This window comes from Macrotis lagotis, chromosome 6 (genome assembly GCF_037893015.1).
Source record: "Macrotis lagotis isolate mMagLag1 chromosome 6, bilby.v1.9.chrom.fasta, whole genome shotgun sequence".
NCBI lineage: Eukaryota > Metazoa > Chordata > Mammalia > Peramelemorphia > Peramelidae > Macrotis > Macrotis lagotis.
The window spans coordinates 52,967,669-52,980,399 of record NC_133663.1 but is presented as its reverse complement, the minus strand read 5'-3'; the positions used below and the strand labels follow the sequence as shown (position 1 = coordinate 52,980,399).

The 12,731-nt window shown below is 37.1% G+C and overlaps 1 protein-coding gene across 1 annotated transcript in view; it reads right to left on the bottom strand.

Annotated features, from left to right (window-relative positions):
- The window catches only part of SLC9A9 (solute carrier family 9 member A9), a 738,251-nt gene that overhangs the window by 344,486 nt on the left and 381,034 nt on the right, over nucleotides 1–12,731 (bottom strand). The window contains exon 9 of the mRNA XM_074191139.1: nucleotides 194–282. Within this exon, the coding sequence (XP_074047240.1) occupies nucleotides 194–282 (89 nt within the window). The remainder of the gene's footprint in view (nucleotides 1–193; nucleotides 283–12,731) is intronic.

The window sequence follows — 12,731 nt, the reverse complement described above, 5'->3', positions numbered from 1 at the left end:
TTTTCCTGGCCAGGGGTGTCTGGGGAAGGGAGGATGGGAAGGAATAGGAACGATCTCTATAAATATTCTACTCATAATGAAGGTTTAAGCTTTCTTCCCTCTAATGAAATTCCTTCAAGGTCTACTGACAGAATCACTACACAATCCTCACACTAAGAAAAGAGGCAAAAACAGTTATAATCTTTTCCTTTACCTGCTTTGTTCTCATTTTGGAATCTGACGACAGATTGTTGTAGGTGTAATGGGCCTGTGTGACACCACAAAAGAGGACAGCCACTATTCCTGAAATTCAAAGACACAAGAGTTAGTTCCTATTTTCTCGTTTCACCCACTCTGAGCCCCAGTAATCTGCTTGAAAGCTATTGGAGGGTGCTAAAATTTCCATAATGCTAATGCTAAAAATTGCAATAATTTGGGGATGCAGCATGGCCTCATGGAGAGAGGAATGGATTTAGAGTCAGCAGGTCATGGTTTGAAAGGCTGATCCTGCCATTTGCTATTGGTTAGTCACTTAATCTCTCGGGGCTTGTGTTTTCTTATTGATCAAAAATAGAGAGGTTGGAATAGATGAGCTTTTTTCCTGGTCTTTTCTGGTTCTAAATCTATGACTAGGAAAATAGATGATAGAAGGCAAGTTCTAAATGAACAAATGTTTCATTTTTGCTTTTATAACTTCAATACCTATACAGTACCTTGCATACCAAAAACATTTAATAAATGGTTTTTGGTTTTGATATTTGTTTTTTCTTTCCTTCAATCCAGTAGGATACTTCATCTTTTAGCTTCTGAATAATATATCAAGGATAAGCAGAGAACAGGTTGGAGTGGTGCTATTATTTGGATGGTTTATTTGAATAATAATGAGATAATTATATAATGCTTTAAGGTTGGCAAAACAATATATATATATGTGCATATATATTTATATGTGTGCATGTATACACACACACACACACACACACACACACACACACACACACATATATATATAAAAATAAACACACATGTATATCTTTGCAAAAACCCCGGGGAAGTAGGTTCTATTGTCCCTACTTTACCTGGAGAATTGGAAAGCTTAAGAGATTTACCCAAGGTCATATTGTAAAGAAATATAGGAGACAGAAATTTGAACTGATTTTTCTTTCTTGAGTCTAACATTCTGTCCTCTTTGGTACCTAGTCTACTTCAATGACTAGGGTTCTATTAATTATTGTTCTTTGTATGCAAGAGAAATCTCAAATAACTGATGGGTTCATTTAAACTATCATCAAGCACAGGTTGGGACATCAGTAAATATACATCCAATTTTTAAGTGCTTTCCCTCTCCTATCCAAAGGGGTGGGGTAGGAACAAATAAATAACCAAAAGCAAAGAAAAAAAGTTAAAAAATTCATTTTACAGATTTATATCAAGATTCAATTTTTAACAAAAATTCGTTAATTATATACGTGTGATTGTGCTAGGCACATGAGCAGAAGCAAATTTTAGAAAAGACATAGTACCATCCTTTGAAGAACTGATAATGGGCAATATGAATTCAATTTGATCTCACATTCTCCAAAGTAGAGGTTATACAGCAGAGAATATCATGGATAAAACAAGTTGAAAAGTTAGGAAAGTTAGGCATAGGAGAAGAAGGTAGGGGAACTAGAGATGAGAGAGAACTTAGGTCTAAGAGGCATAACCCCATCCCATGGTCATCAAATTTTGATAATGAGGATATCAAATTTTGATAATAAGGATATCAAAATATATGCCCTTAATTCTTAGACTTAGCTGATTTGTTATTAAAAATTTATGAATTTTATACTCCCATATGATGGCAGTACGATTATCACAGATTAACAGGATTTTTAGAGTTGGGTCACTTCAGAGATCAGCTAGATCAATCTAAATATGCCTACAAATCCTGTCTTTAATATCCCTGCTAACTGGTTATCCAGCCTTTGCTTAAAGACTTCAAATGAGGGAAAACTCAATGCTTATCATTTGGTGTTTGTGTAATTTTAATTATCATAATAGAATTTTACTTCTCATCTTCTCTTCCCCCAAGAAATCTGAAATCTGTCCTTTTGAATTCTTTTGCATGATGGCCCAATACTTGAAGACAGCTATAATCACCACCCCTTTCCCCCAACCTTTTCTTATTCAGTTCAAATATCTCTCCAATTCCAATGAGAAAGAAATCAACCTTAAAGAAAGAGGAAAAGGAGCCAAAATACACATGAAGTGGTGTCTGTATACTGGGGGTGGCTTCAGGGTGCCAATAACTTGGGAGGTCAGGAAAGATTTCAAATAGGGAGTGCTGCTTGAGCTGAGTCGTTTTAGAAATCCAAATTTTAAGAGGCAGAGGGTTGAGTTATGTTTATTTAAAAATGGGGAAGACATTTGTCATTAGATTGGTCATAGGGTGATAAAATTTTAAACCACAGTAGCTCTCAAGGATTATCTACAAAGTCACTGGGAAAGCTATGATCTGAAAGAGCTACCCACCATGAGAAAAGAATTGATCTATCCAAACTGAAATTATATCATTTGAAATGATAATTCAAATTTCTTAAAGTTAGAAGACTAAACACTCTGAATATTTGCCAGAAATGTGCATTCAGCTACTGTTAAGAGAGTCTTATTTTGTAAATTCTTTTTTTTTGGTTCTCTTTTTAGGAATGCTAAATATAAAAGAGAAAGAAAAGTAAAAATATTTGTAAAATTATATTTTTAGTACACAAAAATATATTAAAAATCAGCTACTTTTCTAAGGAATCTTTTAAAGTATCAAATTATTTCTAAGTTTGAAAACAGGAGGATGCTTACCATGATTACTGCTTCTTCAGTATATGTGCCTTGACATTTAAAAATGTTATTTATCCATTTGTACATGTTCTATAACTTATTAGTTTCTATGTTAAATGGAACTATCTACCAATAAACTCCTATCACCTATAGGACAATTCTGATTCTATCCTATCATTAAGCCATGAAGATGGGGATGAGCCAGAAGAAAAAAATACATTTTTTGAAAACAAGCCAATATGATCAAAGAAGAAAAACAGTAAGAGATAGTATCTCCTGTTATCAACCCATTTCCCTCAGACTACTTGCTTCTCTAAATCATGGTTTTTAGATTATTGGGGTGGGAAGCATAAGCTCACCATGATAAGGGACATCCAAATTCTGCAGGAATGAGGTATGAGTTACCTACATGCATGCCTCTCCTACAGTATATTTATCTATGTTTTGCTTCTACTATTCATATCTTGCTATCTTGGTATACTCTCTACTCTGGAATAATTATGTCATCTGGCTGATTATTAAAAGTAAGCTCACTGGTGGGACCTTGTAAACTATAGTTTTAGGAATACAAATGCTTTAGAGTATCATGATTACAGCCTTCAAGTAAGGGTGAATTGGAGGAGTAGGTAAGAGGGCATGTTAAAATTTTCATCCTTGCAATATTCCAGGAAAATAAACAAAAATGTAAGGCTGAGAAATGAGTCCTCTGAGGCAATAAGGGTATAGCACCCAAAGACATCCAGTTCTTTTTTTCTTTTTAGGTTTTTTTTTTGTTTTTTTGTTTTTTTTTTTTTGCAAGGCAATGGGGTTAAGTGGCTTGCCCAGGGCCACACAGTTAGGTAATTATTAAGTGTCTGAGTCTGAGGCCAGATTTGAACTCAGGTACTCCTGATTCCAGGGCCGGTGCTCTATCCACTGCGTTGCCTAGCTGCCCCGACATCCAGTTCTTAACACCCATATAAGTGGTCTTTGTTCCTAATGTTTTATCTATCATCATGACCAAAATGCATCATATTTCTTTATCTAGATATTCATGATTAAAATTTCCATATGTAACTATATGAACTGGGAATAAGTCCTTAGTTGTCTTATTAAAATGAAGGGGTTAAATTAGATGAACTCCATGAATTCTTTAGCATTAACATTCTGTGATTTCCAACTGTGGAGCAGTTTTGGGCAGATGGGTATGATGAGACCTCAGTCTATTGCTCCTAATCGTTTAAAATTGGGAGCTGACTACACGAGCAACAAATTATAGAGTTTAGGCAAACCTTTTAGTATTTTTAACTAAATAAACCTTAAAATGCTATCAATTGAGCATATTTAATAATATTCATAAAAGTTATTATGTTGGATAGAATTAAAAATAAGTATTATTTTCCAAAGCTCTCCCTATAGTCTTTTTCTTTTCCATTTCACTTGGCAATGCCATTCTTTCCCATAGCTTCAACAATACATAATCTCTGTGCAGAGGACTCGAAAATCTTCAGCCTTGACCTTTTTCTTATGCTTATGATCTGCAATTCCACTAAACTCTAGGATATTTCTTCAAAATCAACATAACTCAAGAAAAACATTCTTCTCATCCCACACTTTTTCTTCTGTCAATTGTACCACCATTTCCCATTTAACTTGGGTATTTAAAAATCTGAATTTGAATTTGACTCTCCCTCCCTGCCACTTCCTAATCTAAGGAATTCCCATATCAGTCAGTGCAAATAAAGTCTGTGCATTCTGACTCTATAAGGTCTTATATTTGTTCTCTCCTTTCCACTTCCAATGCTACCACCCTTGTACAAGTCCTTAGGATATTTTGTTTAGACTGTTGCCAAGGTCTCTGGTTTGTCTTCCCACCCCTAGTATATCCTGCAGCGATCCATATGAGGTTAGACTAATCTGCTTGATACTGAGGTCTCATCATACCCATCTGCCCTAAACAACCCCACATTTGGGAATCACAGAATGTTAGTGCTAAAGAGTTCATGGAGTTCATCGAATTTAACCCATTCATTTTAATAAGACAACTAAGGACTAAACTCAGGTCGCACAACTACTTATGGGAGTTCTAATCTTAAACAGAGTAAAATCCCCTAGCATCATTTTAAAATATCTAGATAAAGAAATATGAAGCAGTTTGGTTATGATAGATTCATTGGGAAATATTTGGAGTTAAATACAGAAAAGAACTGCAGAGAGAGGAATCAATGATGTAATCTCTATTGGTGGATGGAATTTCTTAGATTGTCTAAATTATAGTTCTTTCTAAGTATCCAAAAGTCATGAATGTTAATAGAGCTTTGTTCAAAGTTTTTTCCTATATTGAATGCCATGATCATATCATCATCAGTCATTTTTCTGGTTGATGCCATGAATTCATTTGTTAACATTCTACTCTTTAGTGCAAAAGCAGTATTAACCAGCATGGTGTGGCAAATAGAGTGCTGACAGCAGGAGGACCAAGATTCAAATCTCAATTCAGGTCTTTCTTTCTATGTGATATAAAAATAAAATAAGCATGTGACATCTTCCACTGGTGGAATGGGAGAATGAGAACAATTCTTTCCAATGGTCACGAAGCCAGTTGAAGCAGGTTCTGTGGAGTGCTTAGAGTTTGGTTAGACATCACAGAGGTCAAGGTCATCCACTGCATCTAGAGTCATCACCAATTGTCTTAACTCTTGTCTTGCTATGCTGGATCACAATGGCTTTGGAAGAAAGAGTGAGGTGGTTGATTTTATGCAGCTCTACCTCACTTAAATCCAATTTATGCACACAACAAAAGTCATCACACATAACTATTCCTCAAAGTCCTGTGACAAAGCAGCAGGTGTGGATATACTGGGAACTCATATAGTCACAACCCTGGACAGAAGAGGCTCAGGCAAAAGGGTAATTTCCCCACTGAAAGCAGCCCCCTGGGCAACTGAGCAGCCCTTTAAAGGATGGCACTGCTCATCTCCTGATGTGAAGAAGGGGCTAGAAAAGGTGTCCTAAAAATTGTCTGCTTATCCAACCCTAGCCTGATTATGAAGACCACAGTGTGGTCATGACACAAAAAAAATCTACATAAATTTCTTCAAAGAAGATTCCACTCATCATTGGTGCATGGAACATGTGTACACTCATAGATAACGCAAGATCCAATAGACCTGAAAAACAAACAGCTCTTGTTGCAAGAGAACTTGGCAGGTATGGTATCCGAATAGAAGCCCTGAGTGAAACAAGGCTGGCAAATGAAGGTCAGCTTACTCAGAGCTGGATACATGTTTTTTTCTGGAATGGTTGCAGTGAAAGGGAACACTATGAAGCTGGGGTAGGTTTTGCCATCAAAAGTAATCTAGTCAGCATTCTTGAATGCCTACCAAAAGGAGTGAATAACAGACTCATGACAAGGAGATTGCCACTTTTAGGAAAATGCCATGCCATCAGAAGCAGCAGTAGCAGCAGCACCTGTTTCCATCATGATGAATACCAATGAAGTTAAAGAAAAATTTTATGAAGACCTGGAGACCCTTATCATCAATGTACCAAAAGAGGACAAATGTAATTCTGGGGGATTCTAATGCTACAGCAGGCTCAGACTACCAGACATGGCAGAGAGACTTTGGGAGGAATGGAGTTGGAAACAGCAAAAATAATGGTCACCTTCAACTGAAGACTTGTGCATCTCATGATCTTATCATAAACATTGTCTTCCACTTACCTAAACACAACAAAACTTCCTGGTTACACCCTTGTAGCAAACATTGGCATCTATTAGACTATGTTATTGCAAAGAGAAGAGACAGACAGGATGTGAGAGTAACAAAGACAATGTGTGGTGCAGAGTGCTGGACTGATCACATCATCTATTGAATATTCATATTCAATGAAAGCGGTGACCCCAAGGCAAAATAAACAGTAGAAGAATTAATGTCAAGAGATTAGAGTACCTCTCTGAATGGGGATAGTTTGCTGCTAACTTGGAGGGAAAACTGAGCCAACACACAATTGGCAACAGTGGAGCAGAAAAGGAATGGGCAGCTTTCAGAGATCTTGTGTACAGCACTGCATTTACTTATCTGGGCCAGAACATTGGCAATCACTGAGACTTGTTTGGCTTGATGAAAATGAAAGGAAAATATAGAAGCTGCTAAATAAAAAAAAACCCAGAGAATTCTACAGGGTCTACCAGGAAGATAGTCCATTCATTTCTAAGAAGGTAGAATTTAATTCCATTAAAAGTAAAGCCCAAGTGAAGCTTAGAGAGATGCAGGACTCTTGGCTCAGTCCTTGAGGACATGCATGCCTGGGTTCTGAACAGTAGGCAATGCTCTCAAGATTTCCAAATTACTAATGGAGTAAAAACAAGGATATGTCCTTGCTCCCATACTTTTTAGCATGATGTTTTCAGCCATGTTATCAAATACCTTCCATGAGGATGAATACGGCCTCAAGGTCAGCTACTACATTGATGGCAAATTCTTTATATTTTTTTTTAGGTTTTTGCAAGGCAAATGGGGTTAAGTGGCTTGCCCAAGGCCACACAGCTAGGAAATTATTGAGTGTGTGAGGCAGGATTTGAACTCAGGTACTCCTGACTCCAGGGCCGGTGCTCTATCCACTGCATCACCTAGCAGCCTGATGCAAATTCTTTAACTTGAAAAAGCTACAAACTAAGAGCAAAGTGAAGGCAGTGTTGGTGCATGATCTTCTGTTTGCAGATGATTGTGTACTCAATGCAGCCTCTGAAGCTGAGATGCAACAAAGAATGGATCAATTCTTTGCTGCTTGTGCTAATTTTGGTCTAACAATTAAAATCAAGAAAATACAGGTGCTCCATCAGCCAGTACCATGGCATCCATATGTGGAACCAATAGAGAAGTTTTGAATATTGTGGACTAGTTCATTTACCTTGGCAATGTCCTTTCCAAGGAGGAACACATTGACAGTGGGGTTGATGCTCACATTGCCAGACGTAGCTCAGTATTTGAGAGACTCCAAAAGAAAGTATGGGAGAGATGAGGTATAAGACTGATGACTAAACTGAGGATCTACAGAGCTGTTAGGTGACTCATTGCTATTTGACTATGAAACCTGGAAAGTCTACCAGCACCATGTCAGGAAACTGAATTGCTTTTATTTAAATTGTTTTAGAAAGATTCTGAAGATCACCTGGCAGAAGACACCAGACACTGAGGTCCTTTCTTGAGCTAAATTGTCAAGCATTCCAACATTTCTTCAGAGAGTGCAACTATGATGGGCTGGACATGTTACAATTCTAGATGTATGCTTGTCAAAAAACCCCAAAAACTTATTTTATGGAGAACTCACATAGGGCAATTGCTTGCAAGGGGGTTAGAAAAAGCAATACTGAGGTGCCCTGAAGGTCTCATTGAAGAAATTTAGAAGTGATTTTACAGCATGGGAGACACTAGCAAAGGACTGCCCAGCATGGCCTGCCCTCATCAGTGAGGGGGCTGCACTATATAAGGAAGGCAGAATGGAAGCAGCTCCAAGGAAATGTGACATCCATGAGTTTAGAGTACCCACCCCAGGGGTTCACATGGACTATTTATGCTCAACCTGTGATAGAGCTTCCTGAGTTCATATTGGTTTGATCAGCCAAAGTTGTCATTTTCCTCTTCTTCAATAATGAAGGACAAGAACCAACCATGTGATACTGGACATATCTCTTAACATTTCTCAACCTCACTTTCTTCATCTATAAAGTGGAAGATACAAATTTCACTTCCATTAGATTATAAGCTCTTTGAGGGCAAGGGATATCTTTTGATTCTTTTTGTATTCCCAGTACCTGCCCTAATTAATGTTTAATAATTGATTGACTAATTCAAAGAGCTATTAAGGGGAAAATGAGACTAAAATATGCAAAACATTTAAAAACTTAACATGCTATATTATTATTAGCTATGATTATTAATACCATTATTCTGATCCTTCATTTTGGAAAAGTGACAAACATGCTTCCCCAAACTGGAAAGGCTTTAAATTGATTCTGTATCTGAATACCTATCTAGCTAAGTTCAGAAATCATCATCAGTCAATTAGATGACAAATATTTATTAAGTATCTTAAATAAATATGTAGGTACTGAGCTAGTCCCTGGATATAAAAAGAAAGGCAAAAGACAGTCACTGCTCTCAAGGAGCTTACACTCTCAGGGGAAAGACAAAATGTTAACATCTATACACACACCATAATCAGTATCATCTGGAGATAAACTGAGGGGAAAAATGCTAGAATTAAATTTTTATCAGATGGTTTAACTCTTAAAAAAATAATAATGCATCAAAATGCATCAAACTTGAATGGAGTATAATATGAGCTGATGGAGTGGGGTCAGGCACATCACAAATACCAGATAATGTTAAGGGGTCCCAGCAATATGGGAAAGACATATCTAAAAGGTCAAGATCTCCCATTGTATACAGGTCAACACCCATTGTCCTATTCTTATTTTATCAGGTCACTGGGTTCATATGTTCTGGAAGACATAGTGAGAATGGTGTCTTTGTACCACACCCCCTCATTTTAATCCAAATTATGTGCACATCATGATATTTATTTTATGCCATGATCTTCTTTGAGAACAAAGGACAGCAACACTAGATAAAGCCAAGCTCCTAAATATGGATTTCTAGACCCTCCACTATTTGGTACCATTATGCCCTTTCAGTATATACTTGCCACCATACTACTCTGGGCACTTTATGTCCCAACTAAACTGATTAAACTCATTCATTCCTGAACAAATACCTCCTCTGAGACTTTGCTCACTCTACCTATATCTAGAAAACCCTCTTCCCAAAACCTACTTGTCCTTATGTCCCACATAAAATGGCACTCATCCCCTAAATCCAACTTTAGCTTTTCCCCTCCAATCTCACACAGAACTTTGTTAGGGTCTCACAGGTACTTTAGTCCTAACATTTCAGAACTTAGACTGATCTGAAAGGAACCTGCAAAATCTATTCCATGGGAGGAAATGGGGAAGCTAGGTGGCATAGTGGATAAAGTACCAGCCCTGGAGTCAGGAGTACCTGGGTTCAAATCCAGTCTCAGACACTTAATAATTACCTAGCTGTATGGCCTTGGGCAAGCCACTTAACCCCATTTGCCTTGCAAAAACCTAAAAAAAATTTGAAGGAAATGATAAAAATCAGTTAAAGTTTAGTGAAAATAAATGTCATCCTGCCCACCATCATGGACCCTCTGAAATCTACCCAAAAGTCTATGGACTTCAGTTAAGAATCCTTGATCTAATATAATCCCTTAATTATACAAAAGAAGCAACTGAGGTCAAGATATGAAAGGTGTCTTATACCCAAGGTCATGCAGGTAGCAAAGTTTGGAGAGGTGTCTGACTTCCGATGCAGCACTGTGACTTCTATTAATCTTCCTATTTTACCTTAGAGGTATTTTTGCTTCTGTCTTAACCTATTAGATTTTAAGTTTTTTGACAGCAATAAAAACATGTTTCTTATTTTGTATTTCCCATAGTGCCTAGTCCAGTGTCTTCCCTGGAACAGGTGCTTAAGGGATGTGTGTTAAATCAAATTGCATCTATAAGCAATTTGCATGAATGATTATAATTAGTATTACTTTGGCATAGTAATAATGTTTTTAACTACTTTCCAACTGAGTTCATAGTTTTCTTTTCTCCATTGGTTCTTAGGATCTAAAAACAGCATTGATATTGGTCGTTTTCTCTAATATATATATATATATATAGCTTAATCCTCATCAAGCACCCATTTTTAAGAATGGAGGCAAAGGATTTGATTTCCCAAGTGTCAGAATTGCCTGTCTGTCTGACCTCCCAACAATAGATAATAAGTAAGCTGCTTTCACTCTCTGAGTCCTCCCTTCTTTTATGTTCCACTCTGATGAAGGTATATTTTTGGCAGAATGGAAGGGAGGAGGGAATACATATTTATTAAATACCTACTATATACCAAATATTATACCAAGCATTTTTTTTTTAAAACCATTATTTTGGGGAGGTTAGGTGGCAAAGTAGATAGAGCACCCGCCCTGGAGTCAGGAGTACCTGTGTTCAAATCCAGCCTTAGACACTTAATAATTACCTAGCTGTGTGGCCTTGGGCAAGCCACTTAACCCCACTGCCTTGCAAAAACCTAAACAACATTATTTGTCCCTCACAACATTTCTGTTGGAGTAGGTGATATCATTATTTGCATTTTATAGTTGAGAAAACTGAGGCACACTACAATTTAATGACTTGCCCAACTTGTAATTTTCTGAGGCTGGATATGAACTCTATCTACTGCATCACCTAGTTACCTATGTTAGTAGAAGCAGTACAACCAGTTCCGGTCATATTTGAGGAATTCCTGAATGCTATGAAAGGGTCTGAGAGCATGCTCACAAAAGTTCAATAGGAGATGATGGGAAGATATGGCCAAGAGCTACATGGGATGAGAAGATCTCAATGTATCAAGACCTCCATTGTTGAAGGGAGTATTCACAGTAATGAGATCACAGGTCTCATCTCATAATGAAGACTGGGCTACTGTGGCACAAGCTAGGGGAAAAAAACAAACTCTCTCAAGGAGAACAGAGTCAACCCTCATAACATCTTTACCTCATACCTCATCTTGACTAATCTCTCTGCCTTGTCTGGTCTTTTCAAATGAATTCTGAAAACTGACTTTTTTATACAATTTAGACCATCATGACTGTTCATCACTTGTTCCACCTGCTCCTCAAGGTTATATCATGAGATGGAGCTCATGAATCCTCTATTTATAACTCCAGAGGACTCTCTTCTCCTGAACTATGTGATTCCTCTGTCCTTGCCTGTTTTACCTGGACTACTTTGTTCCTAGGCCTATATTATTCTACACAGACTCCTAATTTTCCATAATTTTAAATAAGAATATTTGGCACTATTAAAACAAAGTGATAATACGAGATATCTAGAAGGGTGGTGATGTCCCCAACAGAAACTGGGAAATTTTAAAGGAGGTCTGGTTGTTATTATTGGGGGCAGGAAGGGATAACATTGTCTTACTTCCCCAAATAAAAGGGAAAGAGCCTGTCTATCACAATTGAAAGCATCTTTTGACACTACTTTCTCCTCTTAAAGGAAAATTTGGCAGGAAGAATAATTGGGGCAGCTATGAGGCACTGTGAAACTGAATTCAGGAAGACTCATTTTCCTCAGTTCAAATCTAACCTTAGAGTAACCTTAGTTCTGTGACTGTATAAGTCACTTCAATTTATTTGTCTCAGTTTTCTAATTTGTAAAATGAGCTGGAGGAGGAAGCGGTAACTTGCTACAGTATCTTTGCTAAGAAGACCCAAATCAGGTCATGAAGAGTCAGACAAAACTCAAAAAGCTAGATGATGATGAGGAGAAATGATGTAGGGAAACAGATGAAATAAGGTCGGGCCTAAAAAATGAAGAGATGCATTGAATAGAAATTGAAGGATGACTAGAACTTCTGACTAATATTTTCCCATAGATTGCCCCAGTGAACTAACTTTACAGTGAGCTCACAGTAGAGAGTAACTCCATAAAAGTAGTGACTATAGCATTAATCATTTTAGGCAAATACAAACAAGACCACAGCCAACAGACTTTGACATCAATTAAGATTTGTCTTGAGAAAACACACAAAAGATTCATAGTTGAGTCCAAAATAATTGGCAAGCAAATAAATTTTGTAAAGAACAAGATGAAGTTCATCTTTATTCAAAAATATATCTTTTGACCAGTAAAACCTTTCAAAGGAGCTATAAAGTCACGAGGTAAATTAACTCTTTAGTGTTAACAGGGTGCTACTACCAGGAGGAGCAATGATGTCTTAGTGATTCGAAGGATCAGAATGTCTAAGTTACCATATCTTTGGACACTCATTGGGATGTTGATACCCAGAATCAAAATTAGAATACATAGTTTGGACTCAATG